The following is a 17,640-nucleotide window of genomic DNA, read 5'->3' as shown; positions in this document are numbered from 1 at the left end:
CCATAAAAATAGGCTGGGCTGTCTCGCGAGAACTGGGGAAGCGGCGCTGCTCTCTTCTCCTCTCCTCCCTTTTTCGCTTCCAAGCAGAGAGTGGCCGGATGGAGCGCACGAGGCCTGGCGTCGATTGTGACGCCGAGGATTGGAACGCGGAGGAGAGGGGAGGGGCGGGGACGCTTCCCCTCCTACCGCCTGGGAGTAGAACCCGCTTGGGATCGTCGCCTGCTTCCTAAGTCCGGGCGATTGGCGGGGCTGAAAGTCGTTCCGTAAAGGCTAAGCCCTGCGGTAAAGGCAACTCAAATGCAAAAGGATTGCCTTGGCCCGGCGGTTCTTCCTTAGCCGGCCCCCGTTATTGCCAAGTCTTTCCTTACAGGCGATCTCCTTGGCAAAAAAAAAAGAAAAAAAGCGTTCACACGTTCGCTCATTCCCACGCCTTGGAACAAAGAATCGGGGAGGGAGGGGGCGCTCATGGAACTCGCCACAAAAAACCTATAGGACACCACATTCCGCAGTCGGTATAGAGAGACATAAAGGGAAAGCCGGGAAGATCGGCGGCTGCTTTGCTCCGCTCTCGTCCAGCCCAGCAACGGGGCTCGTCCACCCGTCGCTAGAGGGAGGTGTGGTATAGAGAGAAAAGGAGAGGAAGCGGCCGCCAGACCCACCAAGGCAACGGCTGCTGAGCGAGAGAGAAAGACAAGCTGCCGCTCGGGCTTCCCTTGCCTTGGATCGAGCGCGAGAGTCCCCGGAGGCGCCGCTGGCGAGGCAGCCCTCGGGAAAGGGCGCTTCGGGGGACTCCCGGCAGAAAGAGGCGGTCTTGACAGGGGGCGGGCTTCGGAGGTTGCCCGAAACAGCCAGGGCCAAGGCTGCCATCCTCCCCCGCCTCTGCCTTCGTCCCGTTCCCTGGTGTTAAATCCGCCCGGGGGCTGCGGCTGCTGCTGCTTCCTCCGCGTAAAGCACCAGCCTTTTCTCGGCGGCTCCGAGTTTCCATTTTGGATGGAAACGTAGCCAGGGCTCTTCCCGGAGAGACCCCCGAAGCGTGAGAGAGAGAGAAAGAGAGAGAAACACACACACACGGACACCCCGAGGGAAGTTCGCGGAGAAGCCCGCCTCTGCCTCCCCTCCGGCTCGCCTCCCAAACAAACAAGCCAGCCGGAAAAGTCTCAGGAAGCTGCCAAGAAGGAGCGTGACAGAGACTCGCCCCGAGGAAAAGAAGGAGGCGGAGAAGAAGCAGCAGCCTTTGCCCTCCCATCTTCCGTCCTGACCGCCTCCCCCTTTGCTTGAATCCACCTTCCCTCCGCCGTCCTCTCTCCTTCCTTCGGAAGCGTCAAGGGGGCTGCCATAGCCGGACCGAGAGGATGGCTTCGACCGCAACCTGCACCAGGTTTACCGACGAGTATCAGCTCTTTGAGGAGCTTGGGAAGTAAGTGGCCAAAAGCCCGCCGAGGGGCTCGCCCTAGCCAGCGGCGGCCGGAGGGGTTTTGGGGCGGTGGGGTGGGGAAGAAGGAGCTTTGACAGCTGTGAGAGGAATGGCGCGCCCGCCGGGGAGCTGCGCTGGGTCGAGCCCTGCCCCTGGGTCGCCCCTCGCGGAGGGGATAGCGCGCTCTTCAGCGGCACCTCCTGGCTTCTTTCGGGGCCGGCAGCCTGAGCTGCGGGAGCCCGAGCTGGGCTGGTGGCCGGGCTGAGGGAGGGGAACGCGAATACTCAGGGAAAAGGTCGGCTGCTTTTCGCCCGTTTTGCTCGGCGTGAAGCTGCCGACCGGGAGCTGCTGCCTCGTTTATTGACGCGTAAAGTTCAGCCCGGGCGGCAGGGCGTGTTTCTCTGTGTGTGTGTGTGTGTCGTGTGCGATCCGCTCCTGGGAGATCTTCCCGCTCTCTTCTCCGCTTTCTTACGGGCTGTCAGCCCTTGCAGCGGCCGGTCTTGTCCGGAGCAGGGTTTTGACGCGGGATTTTTCCCCACTTTGCCCGCCTCTCCGTAAAGTGGAAGGGACACATGATCCTAGGGAGAATCGCCGATGACGAAATTGGTCCTTGGGCAGCGTGGGTGGCTTTTGCATTCGGACGTCCGTTCGAACGGCGGTAATCGACAAGCAGCGTGGGCGGCGGGAGGTTTGACCCACGTTTAAGGACCAGGAAATGTCACCCAGAGGTGCATTTTCTTCAGGGGAAGAAGAGCGCAATTCGGAGTTAAACCATCGGCTCCCTCCTCTCGTTTCTTTTTTTTTCATTACTGTATTGAAAACAAAACAAAACAAAAACCCTCCCATCAATTCGGTGCTATCTAAAGTCTGTTATATAAACGACTTGAAAATGCTTGACCAATGGCAGGCGGGGGATTAGCGTTGGGAGCCAGTCATTGAGAGCAGCCTAATTTTCGTGCTCGCTCTGCAAGGGAATTGCACATGAATGCTCGTGCTTAAAACTGCAGGTAGTGGCAGTGAGATTTATGGCATCCAGGCCATTCCGTGGAAGCTTGAGTTTAAATAGAATGGGTGTTATGCCTGTTAATATCGGAGAAGAGGAGGAAAATGGATAAAATGTAACCACATTCTGCCCTGCAAAAAATATGTGCATACACGCCTTTGAATGGAAGCACAGTAAAACACAGAATGGGTGTGAAAACACAATTCTGGGGTTGGTAGCCACTTACTGTTGTATGTGCATGCATTCAATATATTTGAAGAAGATACCTTTTCCTTACAATTTAAATCCATTGCAAAAACCCCCAATTAAAGCAATTATAAAAAAATATGTATTTATTGTCTTGTTTCTTAACGCTGTTCAGATTATTAGATGGTTAAGTAGCATACCCCAAACTGGCATTTATGTTACTCTTGTTTATTGACTTCTAGGGGAGCTTTCTCAGTGGTGAGAAGATGCCTGAAAATCACTACAGGACAAGAATATGCTGCCAAAATTATCAACACTAAAAAGCTGTCAGCAAGGGGTGGGTATCCTTAAGCTGTTGTGAAATATATTTGCAGTAATGCAGCTAGACCTGAATTAACTAGATGGGAATGAAAACAAAGATCTTTGCTTTTTTTGTTTTAGAAAGCCGTATTTACCCTAATGTATTTTATGGGAAAATTAAGCGTGCCTACAGTGCTATTTAAATTAACTATTTAGATCTGTAATTGTGAAATTAGCTCAGCTATTGCATTTAGGTTTTCTGCTTCACTTTGCTTTCATTGGAGAAATGAAGGACCAGTATTAATTTACTAACACCCTCTTATCTACACACCCAAGTTATTCTGTGTGGTATTAACAAAAAAACAAAAAAACCAGAGAAGTGACATGCTTCTCCTAGTAAAGCATTTTTGATTTAATGTAAAACTGATCTCCATGCTGTAAATTAAATATTTTCAGCTTGGTACAGTCAGATTTTTTCCCTTTATATATATAACTTGAAGAGCACAGTCTCCAATGCACCAGGATTATGCAAGTTCAATTTTAACATGCATAGGGTCATTTCCAAAATATTACAAACAACATTTATTTTTCCCCAAAAGCTCTGCTAAATTGTGTGGAAGTTATGTAGAGGAAGCTTTCCTCTGGAGCTTCAGTATTGTTATGTAGGAAAGGCTTCCAATAGATTACATTCTCTCTGTGTGTATGTGAGATTATGTCCTTAAATTTGTATGCTTGTTCATGGTAAAGCCATATTGATGTACTTCCCTGGAATATTGAGATCATGGATTATTTTCTGATAACATATATCAGATTAATTCATAACTTTTTCATGAGTATGGAAATAAATGGAGACCTTCAGTTTACAGACCCACAATGCATAGCTTAAAAATAAAAGCTATGAGGTTGGAACACCACATTTATCATGTATTTATCATTGAAAGTGAAGTGGTTCTATACGTTTGTTTTTACCTATACATCAAACTATGATAATTTATAAGATTATTAGTGGTAAATTGGCAAGCAATTTTGTCTGAAGGATGTTTGCTTAAAACTAATACAACAGGTTTTAATAGGATATACAGCCTAATCCTTTTGTATGTTTATTTTGAAATGTTATAGCAGAAAGCAAAGTGAAGCAGGCAACTTTAAGACTTGTGGATTTAAGGCAATATTTTTTTTAAGCAAGATTAAATGGAAATAAATAATTGGTATAGCCCTACACTAAATAATCTTTCTCATTGTTTCTTTTAATATTACATCCGCCTTTTGCCATTTGGAGTTTGAAGTGATACATTGCAATAGCGTTGGGTTTTTTTTTAGTTTTCCTATTAATTGCCCATCTCCACCAGAGCTAAAAAGAAAAAAGATTTAATGCATTTTAACTTTTTGCAGCTCAGAAACATTTCAACTAGATTTTTCATTTCATTATAAATTCAGGAATTAAGTCAGGATTTGATGGATGAAATTATTAAATATTGTGCAGTTACTAACTATGTAGTGATAATTAATTGTATATTTTTTAAAAAAAACTGCTCTGTCTTTAGTGTTTTCAATATATAGAGGAAACAAAAAAATAATTTAAATAGACCTTTTGGAAACTGTGGAAATGCCTAAAATAATCCACCATTATACTGGTTGTATAAAATAAGTAATATAAACTTTTAAATGCTCCATATTTAATTTAGATGTGAACAAGGTGAGCTTTAACTATCCACCTTAAGCTATTTCCATTGTCCTCTACAAATAGTTTATTCCTATTGTTTTTAACACAATCTTTGAGAACTTGTGATAAATTATGAATGTGTTGCTCATTTACATTGTTAGAACATAGTTAAGTGTAAAATAGCCATAACAGTACATAAACTTTGTTTGGTTAACCCAAGTGCAATAAATCCCAGATTAATGTAGGAATGGCTAGAATTTTAAAAACATTTTTATCTGAGATACTCTAAAGAAGTATTTTCCCACCTGTGATTTGAAGGGGCTTCTTCATATGTTATTGCTATAAAATATGATGAAAGTTCAAGTGTGAACAAGCTTGAGAACATTATGATTTTTGTTAGTATACAGATTAGTGCTTTTAGGAACCTTTATCTTGAAAAAATAGACTTTGTTTTGAACATTTACATTGTGTATCTATATGTCCTTTGACATCATTTTAAAACTTTTTAATACAACATACTGTTTATTTGTGGACTTTTACTTTTGAGCATATGTTACTAACAATTGTCTGATGCTTTTTGTTATGAAAGAGAATTTTAATGAAGCAAAGGAAATAGAACCTATGATTCTTGTCACCCTGAGAGCATCCTTTCTCAAATATTAAGTGTCTAAGAGGCTATTTGAGAAATAAAATGGATAAAGCAACATTGTGAATCTGTTTACGCTTCTGTAGTCTAATTTGTTAACTTCAGATATCATTGAGTGATTTTTATAACTCCTGAACACTTATAATTGGGAGTGATGTTTAGATGCTTCTGATTTTTAACCTTGTTGGTGCCTTGAGTTTGAAAATCAATCTTTCTTTTTTCAATGTTTTCTTTCAAAATTTTTGTAAAACTCCAGTCAATTTTTGTATCTTTTAACACCGATACCAGTACTGTTTAATTTGTAATTTGAAAAAAAAAACCACATAGGGATGATTAAACACCTTATGATTTGTATGGCTTAATGCATTAAATATGGTTTACAAATCAAACACACAATATTGTTAAACAGAAAAATCAAATTTTATGCATATCCTATTCTTTTTTCTTATCTAACTATCTATCTATCTATCTATCTATCTATCTATCTATCTATCTATCTATCTATCTATCTATCTATCTTTTGGACCCACTTCTGCTATTGTTTGATATTTTGTAATATCACCTTCTCCTCATTTCTTCTCTTCTTGTCTTGACTTTGGAAATGTCTTAATACCTTTCCAGTAGCAATGTAAGAAGGATAGAAAGAATGAAAACAATGTTGCATCTTAGTTTTTTTTTCTAACTAAAGCTAAAAAAACACCTAAATTTTTAGTTTAGTTTGTGTACAAGAGGTTGTCCCTGTTTTAGAAGCAAGGCTGTCCATATCAACTCAGTTTTGTCTTCCTGGTATGATTGATGTGGATTGTGAGCTGTGGTGGCACAGTGGTTAGAATGCAGTATTGCAGGCTAATTCTGCTGACTAACAACAGTTCGACTTTCACCGACTCAAGGTTGACTCATCCTTCCATTCTTTCGAAGTCGGTAAAATGAGGGCCCAGATTGTTGGGGGCAATATATTGACTCTGTAAATCATTTAGAGTGGATGGCAAAGCACTTGAAGCAGCAAATAAGTCTAAGTGCTATTGCTACTGCTATCATTAGAGACAAAGAGGAAACCACTACAGGATGTACTTCCTCTAAGAGTAAACTAAACACCTGCTTACCTTTGAAGAAGTTTCACTCTGCTTGTGTGTATCTATCTGAGTGTACAGCCAACAAAGCTGTTACCATTGCATTTGTCTACTTTCAGTTTGTTTGGGCTTAAGGAATATAATACAAGAAGCTTCTTAATTTTCTTTGAATGGTTAAGTAAATGCTAATACCGTCATTGTGTTCTTTATTTCTTAATTACCACAACATGGTATACAATGCATTTATCACAATAAATGCAAAGCCAATCTATGATGGTTTGGAGCTTTTACAGATTGGAATAGACCTTATATATTAGTTCTTATGAAATGTGCTTTTCTTTGACTCAAAACTAGAATCATTGTCTGTGGTCTCATTCCAGTCCCAGTACATAATGGAAGGAGGGGTTGAAAGGAGCAAGAATTGGCTAAGGAAGTTAAAATAAAAAAATTGGAAAGAGTTATTTAGTCTGGTGCCTACTCAGTGTAAAACTCCAAATTACAGGATCCACCCCAAAGGTGTGCCAGCTTCTGCTTGAAGTTATTTCCTTCACAAGGTGCTATAATTTCCTTTGGTAATTGATTCTGCTGTTTAGTTGTTCTTATTCATGGAATATTTTTTCCATCACTGAACTAAAAACTGCTTTCTTGTCATTTAAGATGATTTAAAAACCACTTTCTTGTAACTTAAGACTGTTTTTCTATGTCTCTACTCAGGGAGAGTAAATTGTGGTTTTCTCTGATGCCCTTCAAAGGTACTTGAAAAATGCCATCATTTTTCACTTGGTCTTTTCTTCTTAGGGATGAGCATTTCCAGTTTCTTCATTTTGTTTCAATTTATAGTCCCTTTACCTTCATTTCCCTCTTCCAATTCGGGAATCCTTTTTAGAGTATGGTGGCCAGAACTGGGCACAGCACTGGAAGTTGTGTAGAATAGAACAAAGTTACTACAGGTAGTCCTCAACTTACAACAATTCATTTAGTGACCGTTCAGAGTAGAATAGAATAAAGTTATTACAGGTAGTCCTTGATTTACAACAGTTCATTTAGTGACCGTTCAAAGTTCCAACACTGAAAAAAGTGACTTAGGACTTGTTTTCCACACTCACGACCGTTGCAGCATCCGCATAGGCACATGATCAACATTCAGATGTTTGGAACCTGACTCATATTTATGACGGTTCCAGTGTCGTGGGGTCATGTGATCCCAAGCAATATCGGTAGGAAAGCCAGATTCATTAAACAACCGTGTTACTTGCTTAACAACTACAGTGATTCACTTAGCAACCGTGGCAGGAAAAGTTGTAAAACAGGGGGAAAACTCACTTTACAAATATCTTACTTAGCAACAGAAATTTTGGGCTCAATTGTGGTCATAAGTGGAGGATTACCTGTATTCTTTATGTGCAACTATACCTTGCTTGGCTGATTATCATATTGTTAACCCTCATTCAACCTGTGATCATTTAAAATTCTAAGATCTTGCATATGCTGTTATCCAATCAAGCATATTGCATTCTTCTTCCTGAAGGCCACCCTGAAATATGTTTAATCCTCATGTTTTCCTAGTTTGGCCATTGTGATTTGAGTCCTGGAAATGTTCCTCTACTTCCTAAAAGCTCCTACAACATGGGGTGGGTGGGGGGAGAAAAAGAGCCATCTATTCCATCTGTGTAACAGCCAACAATGAACAGAACCCATTTCTGTTCCAAAGTTTCCACAGTTTAGCTGTCAACAAGAAAAGAAGACATGCGACAACACATGCTGTTGTACACATGGACTTAATTATGGAACTTAATTCTTTCTCCAGGCTGGTCTCCAAGGAAAACACAGTTTGTACCTAGCAGAATGTTCTGGATTACAGAATAATATGATGCAGAAAATGATATTCCTGACTATTACCTTTTGCTCTTAAATAAACCAGAGGAGAGAGAGACACTGCTGTTAAACTTTAATAATAATAAGTTCATAATAGGAAACATTAGTTTTTAATACATGAATGAGTTACAAAGCACTCATCTTGCCCTAAAACCAAATGTCAAGGTCATTCATTCAAACTAAGAATATTGCAGCCTGCTGTTCCTTCTGTTTTGGGCTTCTTAGCCTTACATTCCTTGAGTGAATGAAGGAAAGGACTTACAAGTCAGCTGCTGTTTTTGGCATATATTCATCGATACTGCCTTCAGCTTTTATATAATTTTAATGAGTATAGCAGGATGTCAACATCTGGGTCTCATCTGGGTCAAAAACTGAGCAGGGCTAGGCCAGTTTAATATTTGGATGGGGGAAATAATACCGTCTGGGATATTTGTAATATCCCATTTCAAAGCTGAAAAAGTCCTGGAAGAAAATAATAGCAAAATATGCCACTGCCAAATCTCGACCTCTCAGACATGAGTATGAAGTCAACAAGAGCTGAGCTTGACTTAAGGTACTTTAATTATATTGACAGAACCAAAACGTAAGAAAAGCAAACTGAAAGCCTTTCTAGTGCAGTGTCTTATTTCTCTACAAGGGCCACTATGTGCATCCAAAAAGCCAATTAACAACCACAATTAACAATGAAAACTATTAGTAAGTTTTGGTACTACGAAGTATGGTTTATGATGTCAACCCTTGAGGTTAAACTCAGCCACGAAAGAGACAGGACAAAGATGTTCTTCCAGAAAAACTACTTGATTGCTGTTGTAGGATATCACAACAGAATATTGAGTTTCCCTCTGCCTATGTTATACCAAACCAGTGGTGGGTTTCAATTTTTTTTTACTACCGGTTCTGGGTAGTACTGGGTGTGGCTTGATGAGCGTGGCAGAGGAAGGATACTGTAAGATATCCATTCCCTCCCCACTCCAGGGAAAGGTTACTGAAAAATCCCCATTTCCTCCTGATCAGCTGGGACTCGGGAGGCAGAGAATAGATGGGGGCAGGGCCAGTCAGAGGTGGTATTTACTAGTTCTCCGAACTACTCAAAATTTCTGCTGCTGGTTCTCCAGAACTGGTCAGAATCTGCTGAATACCACCTCTATACCAAACAATATCAATTTCTTTTGAATGTCCTATTCCTTCTCCTCCAGGACTGAGTTATCTTTTATTTTCTTTAACTTCTCTTGCATGCCTTCATCAAGATTATATCCACGTTCCTCTATGAATAACCAGCCACTAATGTAGACCACCCTTCTCTTGTATTTGTCATGCACAGTGCAGACCTGGTGCCTTTTCCCAGACTATCCACTCGTTTAATCATTTTATCCCTTGTCCTCCTATTATTGGGAACCTACTCTGTTCTTCACCTGGATCTGGCTTTCCTTCCAGGCAGATTGGTGGAAAATAGGAGGTGAGAGGGGCCAAAACTTATTCCCCTGTTCTTTGGTTCCCCTTGTGAGGTAAGCAAAACTTTTGTCACAATGGCCCAGCTGCTGTGCATCCTCAGGCATAAGGGCCACGTTTAAAGCTGGAACAACAGGGCAGGCCGGGGTCACAGATGATATGGAGAGGATGAAAAAGTGTCTCATGCATTTATCTAGCCTTGGGTGCTTTCTCTGCGCTACAGTTACTAAGTGGCAGTGTGAGTGCAATTTGAAAAGAAATCATAGACCTGCAATAATTGCGCACAAAATCATTGAGAATTTGAGTGGACAATTTATGTACTTCAAGTGCTTCTGTATGTCAGCATCCACTTTACATTCATGTTGAGGAGAGTTTGTTCCTCTTTGTAGCATACCTCCATCCCACTTTACTTATTATATGCCTTCATGGCTAGAGGTAGTATTGGATAGTGTTAAATGTATTGCTGCAAATGTTAAGTTAAAATTAGCTATTTCTAATATATTAAATTTGAATGGTGTTTCTGGCAGCTACAGGAAAATTGTAATACTCCAATTTCTGCATCTTACATTTATTCATCATAGTGTAATGGTACATTTGTGGCATAGAGGACCACCTCTTTAAAGTGATACCACATGTATTCTTTCCAAAATGAGTTACACTATTTTTCTAAAACCAAAGGAGCTTCCTTTTTTAAAATGTATCAGAAATGTTTCAGTTTCTTTACTTATTTTAAGCAAATCAGCAAATTTTCCTTCTTTTGTTAGATGTTTCTTCTTTTGCTTGGGAAGACACATGAAACAGTCTTAGAAGTAGATTTAATTTTCTTTGCACTTAAACGAAATACATTTGTTGGGCATATACAAAAAGAAACCCTTCAGTTGTTGATCAAACTGATTTTAAAAACTTGTTCTAAATGTGCTTTGCTAATAAAAATGTTATTAGTAGTTATTCTCTTCTCTAAAATTTAGGAGGCCCAAACATTGTTTTTAAAATAGTCCAAATCTTTAAACCTAACATAACATTTTTGAATCCCAAATGTCAAGGGATTTGAGATTTTATCAGTTTTGATTCATGAAATATTATCTGTTCATTGTAAATAATTCATAGTCATTACTTTTAATTGGTGTTTGGATTATGAAGAACAATTATTCAGTGGAATAACTTGCCTTCTGGAGTTGTGGGTGCTCCATCACAGGAGGTTTTCAAAGATAGACTGGACAATCATTTGACCGAGATGTTATAAGGTCTCTTGCCTTGAGCAGTAGGTTAGGCTAAAAAGGGCTGTCAAACCCAAGGCTCGAGGACTGGATTTGGCCCGCAGGGTGCTTAGATCTGGCCCGTGGGGCTGCGCTGGAAATAGCGAAGGACTGGCCCATGGTGCCTCTGCCAGTGAAAACGGAACTTGGCAGCACCCTGCCCCCGAGCTCCATTTTCGGTGGCAGAGAGTTGCAGGAGGCTGTTGCAGCTAAAAACTGATCCTGGGAGCCTGTTTTCGTTGGCACAGAGTTCGGGCCACCACAAGCACCCCCGACATGCGTCGTGTCAAGCTGGCCACCCCATCCTGGCCATGCCCCCCCCCCCAGGTCATACACAACCCTGACGTAGCCCTCAATGAAATCAAGTTTGACACCCCTGGGCTAGAAGACCTCTAAAGTCCCTTCCAACCAGCGGTGAAATTCAAAAAAAATTACTTTGTGGGCGTAGCTTGCTGGGCATGGGCATGGCAGGGGAAGGATACTGCAAAATCTCCATTCCCACCCCACTTTGGGGCCAGTCAGAATTGGTATTTGCCGGTTCTCCGAACTACTCAAAATTTCCGCTGAATTTCACCCCTGGTTCCAACCCTATGATTCTTTGAAAACTGAGAGGAGCCTTAGTTTTGCTAGATCAAACCAATATTTATGGAAGGGAACATGGGTGTGTGTGAAACAAAAGCATATACTGTTTGCACACATTGTAAATGTATGCATACATGTATTCATAAGTATTCAAAAGTAATTGGATTTAGGTGGTTTGATAGAATGTAAATATTTGAAAAGAGAAAAACTATATACATTATTTATTATTGAAAATACTGAATGCCAGTAAGGACATGAATAAACTGCCCAGAGAGATGTGTCAAGACTGGATGAGAAAGGGGTACCTTTTTTTTGTGTGTGAACATCTATCATTTTGTTAATATTAGCCATGTTGTTTACCAAATACACATTGTTATATTCAATAGTACCCTTCTCTAAAATTTAGCAGGCCTCAGTCAATACAGTATTATAAAACTATCCCAGATCTGTAAGAGTTGACATCCATCAACTTACTGATTTTGACCTCCCACCAAGACAATGGTATGACTAGTCTGGGTTAATTAAAAGGCTGTAGAAGTGTTCTGAAATCTATAATCTTAGATTATAATACAGAATATTATAGTGTTTAACACCTAACTAGCTTGAAATATTTAAAACTAAATATGTGTTCTTACATTCCAAATCTAAAATAAGGAATAGAAGCTTTCTAAGGCCATTTCTTCCTTGTACAAATTTACTACTTGTTGAGGCTATAAGAAGCTACGCACAATACTTGCAGATTATTTCTTATTAATTCATTTCTGATGTGTTGGAAACTATGGTGTGTGGTTGATGGTTCATGTATTCAGGTCAATGTTTTCAGAAGACATTTGGATATTGAAAAGTACTGTGTTTAAACTGCGGAAGTAGCCATCATAAAAAAGGTCAAAGTTCTTGCCGAAATAGACTGCAATAAACCTAATTATGCATTGGAATTAAAGAACAAACACCATGGCTAACTGACAAAAGGGTAACCAACAGGAAGTTAGAATGCTGCTTATACAGTACTAATTTCAATTACACACACAGAATACCCACACACACACACACACTCTAAAAAGCAAAATAAAATCTTATACAAAGTAATAAAGTAAAAAATAAATAAATAATAAAAAGCTAAGATGGTATTGTTTTACAGCAGTTCAAGCTACAACTATAAATTTACTTCTTGCTCTATGATTATAGCAGGACTCTCATCCTTTATAGTCTATCCTGCCTAATCATCAAAACCATAGATCATACGTTCATTTTTTTTCCTGTTTTATACAAAAAGTTCCCTTTTGATCAGCCAATCAAAATTCTGAAGTATGCCATGGGCAATAAAAAAAAATGAAATGTATGAATTGATTTCTTATCACAAGGGGAAAAAACAGTAAACAGCATGTTAGAAATTACTTTTCCAGATGTTTTTATTTTTGTTTTATGAATTTATTGTTATTTTAGTATTGTTTCACCAGCTGCCCAGTTCTTTTGTTGTCATTTGTTGAAGACAGCTTCTCAAGAAAATGAAAACCACAAAGTCTTCCGCTAACCAAGCAGCACCTGCTATGCTTACAGCCTGGTAAACTAGACAGATGGCAAAAAACAAAAATTTAAACCCCTACCAACGAATTTTAATATTTGCATATAAAAATATTACAGAAAAAAAGGTATGTCAGTAATTGCCCCATTTCTGGCTATGGTCTTGTTCAAGTGCACAACATTTCAGGTTCTTTCCCTGAAATCTAATGGGACTTCAGAAGTGTGCCTTTTCCCTGGCTGTCCCCATTGGAATATGGAAATATGGAATATTTCCCCTCCCTGAAGATTTGGCAGACTTTTAGCCTTTCCAGGGGTGGACTTCAAAAATTTCAGCAGCGGGTTCTCTGCCTGGTTGCTGGGTGGGTGTGGCCATAGTGGGCATGGCCTAGTCGGCCTCCTGCATCACGTTGGGGGAGGGCATTTTTGCCTTCCCTAGGCTCTGGCTTTCCTCGAGCCTCTGGGAAGCTGAAAACTGTCTCCCCCAGGCTCCGGAGGCCTTCCGGGAGGCCCATTTCCCTCCCCTTCCTTTGCCTCCGCGCGGGCCCTGCACTTACCTCATATCCAAAATGGGCTGGGTGGAGACTCCTGGGAGGGGCAGGGTGGGCAGGACCAGAGAGGGGTGGGATTTGTAGGTTCTCTGAACCAGCCATAACGTTAGCTATGGGTTCTCCTGAACCCAGGCGAACCTGTAGCAGCCCATCCCTGAGTCTTTCAGTACACCATCAAGTCCTTGCTTGTTAGCCAAGTGCTGATATAGAATGATGACATTTCAAGCTGCTTGCAGGCATCTCAAGGAGATGACTAGGGCACTGGATTTTTAAAAAAAATATTATTATTATTTTATGGTTTATGTTTTTTTAGTTGATTTGATTGTTTGTGAACTGCCCAAAATTGTGTTTAAAATAGGTTTATCTAAGTCTTTTGAATAAAAAAAATAAGACTTCATGCCTTTATTATGGATGACCTTTGTATCAAGGTTTTTTTTTAAAAAAAGAGCCAATGTACTTCTTTTTTTGGATCTAATAATTGCAACGTGCAGAATTCAGATACTTTCAGCAAGTAGCGACCTCTAACTATTTCATTTTAAGTTAATCATGTTTGAAGTTGAATTAAACATCTGCTTTGAGTCAGAAGCCCCATCAGTCCAACTGTCAGGTCACATTAGGAAATATAGTGAACACTGAACCACTCTTGTGTTTATATATAGGTATGTATTTATAACTTTCTTCCTTTTCATGCCGTTGCAGTGTTACTGAAAAAGCTTTTATGTTTTGTTTACATCCTTTGCCACATTGCCCTATCTCTACAAGAATTTGGTGTCTGAATTTTTCTCCATTCTGCTTTTATCCTTTTTCCTTTTGCTGTCCCTTCTTGTCTTTTGTTTGTGCTGCTGCTACTTTTATCACCACCGCACTTTACAAAAGGTTTACGACAACTTGTGGAAGCCAACTCGCTGTGGCCAACTCGCAACAGCCAACTCAGTACCAGACAAGAGTAACACTCATATTGCAGAACTCATCCAATAGAATCATTAAGGAAAGGATGCCAAAGGATGGACAAAATAAAATGTGAATCACAAAAATTAAAATATATATTTAAATTATTTTAAATAATTAAATTGAATTGTTGAATTGTCCTATAGCGAGTTGCCCTGTGGCGAGTTGGTCATGGTGAGTTGAATGTGACAAATTGGCTGTGGCGAGTTGTCCCATTCTGCTTTGCAAATGCTTTACCTAGAAACTATTTGTAACAACTCTAGAAAGAAGTTTATTTCACAAAGCTGATATGAACCAAGGATTTTAATCTTACAGATAAGAATGTCCCTATTAAAATGTAACTAAGTCGTTTAGACCATATTCCCAAATCTTTTTCAGATCAAAAGCCATATTTCTCCATTGAGTAACATGCTGGATATGCATTTAAAAAAATAGGCACAGTTATGAAAAATAAATGGTGGGGCCAGGACAAAAACTAAGCTTGATTTAATTTAACATTTAAAGGTGTAACTTAATATCCATTTGTTTGATTATTTCCCAGGTTTCTAATAGTTTTTTTGTCTGTCACATTAAAATGTATAATTTGGTGGGAACTTTTTATGAAGCTTGGGGAGGAGATAAAGGTTATATACTTCTTTTCTAATGGTGAACTGCTGCTGGTTTGGAACAGTTCGGGTGAACCGGTAGTTTTGATCTGTGGCGCCCCGGTGCTGTGCTGTCATATTTAGCCGTGTTTTTGAAGTTGCACGCATTCATGCAAGGCGTGTGCATGAGCGAAGCGCATGCATGGATGGCTGCATGCATGTGTGGATGGTCGCACTCATGCGTAGATGGTCTCACGCATGCGCGAATGTCGCGCGCACACATTTTCGGTGCTGGAAGAACCGGTTGTTAATGTATGTGCAGCCCACCTGTGCTCTTCTCCATACCTAACTGCAACTTAACCCTTTATTCTAATTGCAGATTTATTTATTGAATACATTCTCTAGAGAAATCAGCCATTGCTTTTTTTTAACCAGTGGCTTCATAAAAATGTGTTTTTGTTTTCCTCCTATGAGCTTGTATCCCGACCATCATAGGTGCATGTACAAAGGTTCCTTAGTACAAACATTCTTGCTGAATATGCGGACATATTTGTAGACCACCTGTCATTAGTGATCAGGTTCTTTGGCAGTCACTTGATGAGTTTCTACCTTTATATCTTTGTTCTTAGTTATATTCAAAATTTACAGGTAGGTTTCCACTCTCTAAAATGACTTTTTGAGATCATTTTCAGCATAGAGTCTTGAATTGTAGAAGAACACCCCTTTGCTGGGGATATACCTGGGTGGTATATGGAGCATGGCCACTCCCAAAACACCCATTAATCAAACAATCAACAGTCCTAGGATGCTCTCTTCTTAATGGATTTTTTGTGAAAAAGGCATTGCTTTAAATCAATAGGTTGATGGATTAAGACTGATACTGTGCTTTACAGCATGTCAACTGACTATTTAAGTAAAAGAGTCTTTTAAACAAGACAATGGGACATGTAGCCTGGTTAGCAACAAGGGTGATGTCTATGGGACACCTAAGCTTTAAAACCTGTTTTCTGATCCCAGCAGATAACACCCTGCAAACATGGTTTACTATATTGTACAAAGCCACCACTTTCAAGTAATATTTCATGCCTTTAATGAAAGAGATTTATTTATTTATTTATTTATTTATTTATTTATTTATTTATTTATTTATTTATTTATTTATTTATTTATTTATTTATTTATTTATTTGTCTTGTATGCCGCCCACTCCTGGAGGACTCCGGGCAGCTCACAAAAGACAAGGGAAAGGGGGGAATGAGACAAAGACAACATATTAAAAACAAAACCAAAATTCACAATTTCTGTGGAGGTAGATGCTTCTCAGCTCCCCCCAGCCTGCTGGAACAGCCAGGACTTGGTGGCTTTGCGGAAGGCCGGGAGGGTAGTAAGGATCCAGATCTCAACAGGGAGCTCATTCCAGAGGGCCGGAGCTGCAACAGAGAAGGCCCTCCCCCGGAGAGTCGCCAGCTGACATTGGCTGGCAGATGGAATCCGGAGGAGACCCAACCTGTGCGATCTAATTGGTCTGAGAGAGGTAATCGGCAGGAGGCGATCTCTCAGGTACCCAGGTCCGATGCAATGTAGGGCTTTATAGGTAGCGACCAGCACCTTGAAGTGGATTCGGAGACTGATAGGTAGCCAGTGCAGCTCGCGGAGGATAGGTGTAACGTGGGTGTACCTTGGTGCACCCACAATCGCTCGCGCGGCTGCATTCTGGACTAATTGGAGCCTTCGAACACTCTTCAAGGGCAGCCCCATGTAGAGCGCATTACAATAATCCAGTCTTGATTCTTCCAGATTAGAGATCCAAGTCTGAATAGAATAGTATGATCTGAGAACTCCCTATATATGAAAGAATATATGAATTCTTTCCTTATATATTAGGAAAGAAATTTTGGCCAGAAGCCTAGCATGCTAGTTTACTATGTATAGATTTTTAAGATACGTATAATGTTCATTTTATGGATAAACATTCAGTCATCCCTTATGTGTGGTCAGGAATGATAGAGAGGGATAATCTCGGATAAAGTATCCATGGTCCATATGAAATCCTGATGTTCCTGTTCTGTACCCATCAGATGTCACCAAATTCAACAGCAAAATTTTGGTGTCACTCGAGGACGGGAGGAGTTCTTGAATAATGTAAGCAAGTCTAGCTTATGTAAAAATAAGTATAGTGTACCTGTTTTTGATTGGTTTAATCTTTGAATTGAGACACACTTGCTGTACTTCCTGCCTTGATGTAGTAGCTTACTAGTTCTTGCTATCATTACCTGTCCCCTTGTTTGTTTGGCATTCTCATTCTTAACCCAGGTGAGTGAAATAAATAGGGGTATTAGATCTTACACATTTTATTGTGAAATAAAAAGGATAAAAAACAAGAATGGATGAAAATAAATTCTATAGTGTGAGTTCGCAGCTCCTTAACCTTGTGACTAAGGCAATCAGTCCCCTCCGTAATGAGCTAGCTCAATCTCAAGGGCTATAATTATAATCATCCTTTATATGTTTAAAAAGGAACAACTAAAGGTAAAAATTCCTTTCTAACTTTACGTTATCACATGCAAAACAGTAGTGAAGGAGATATGATTGTTCA

At 40.2% G+C, this 17,640-nt stretch overlaps 1 protein-coding gene across 6 annotated transcripts in view; it reads left to right on the top strand.

Moving 5' to 3' along the window:
* The first annotated feature begins 581 nt into the window (after window positions 1-581).
* The window catches only part of CAMK2D (calcium/calmodulin dependent protein kinase II delta), a 140,991-nt gene continuing 123,932 nt past the window's right edge, over window positions 582-17,640 (top strand). The window contains exons 1-2 of one of the 6 annotated variants that reach the window (XM_032223605.1): window positions 582-1,417; window positions 2,846-2,940. In XM_032223605.1, coding sequence (XP_032079496.1) covers window positions 1,353-1,417; window positions 2,846-2,940 — 160 coding nt within the window. In that variant the 5' untranslated portion in view covers window positions 582-1,352. The remainder of the gene's footprint in view (window positions 1,418-2,845; window positions 2,941-17,640) is intronic. The other 5 variants (XM_032223600.1, XM_032223602.1, XM_032223601.1 and 2 more) reach the window with 5 other exon arrangements.

The sequence above is a fragment of the Thamnophis elegans genome, chromosome 9, assembly GCF_009769535.1.
Source record: "Thamnophis elegans isolate rThaEle1 chromosome 9, rThaEle1.pri, whole genome shotgun sequence".
In the NCBI taxonomy this organism is placed as follows: domain Eukaryota; kingdom Metazoa; phylum Chordata; class Lepidosauria; order Squamata; family Colubridae; genus Thamnophis; species Thamnophis elegans.
This window is presented reverse-complemented; position numbering and strand designations above follow the sequence as displayed.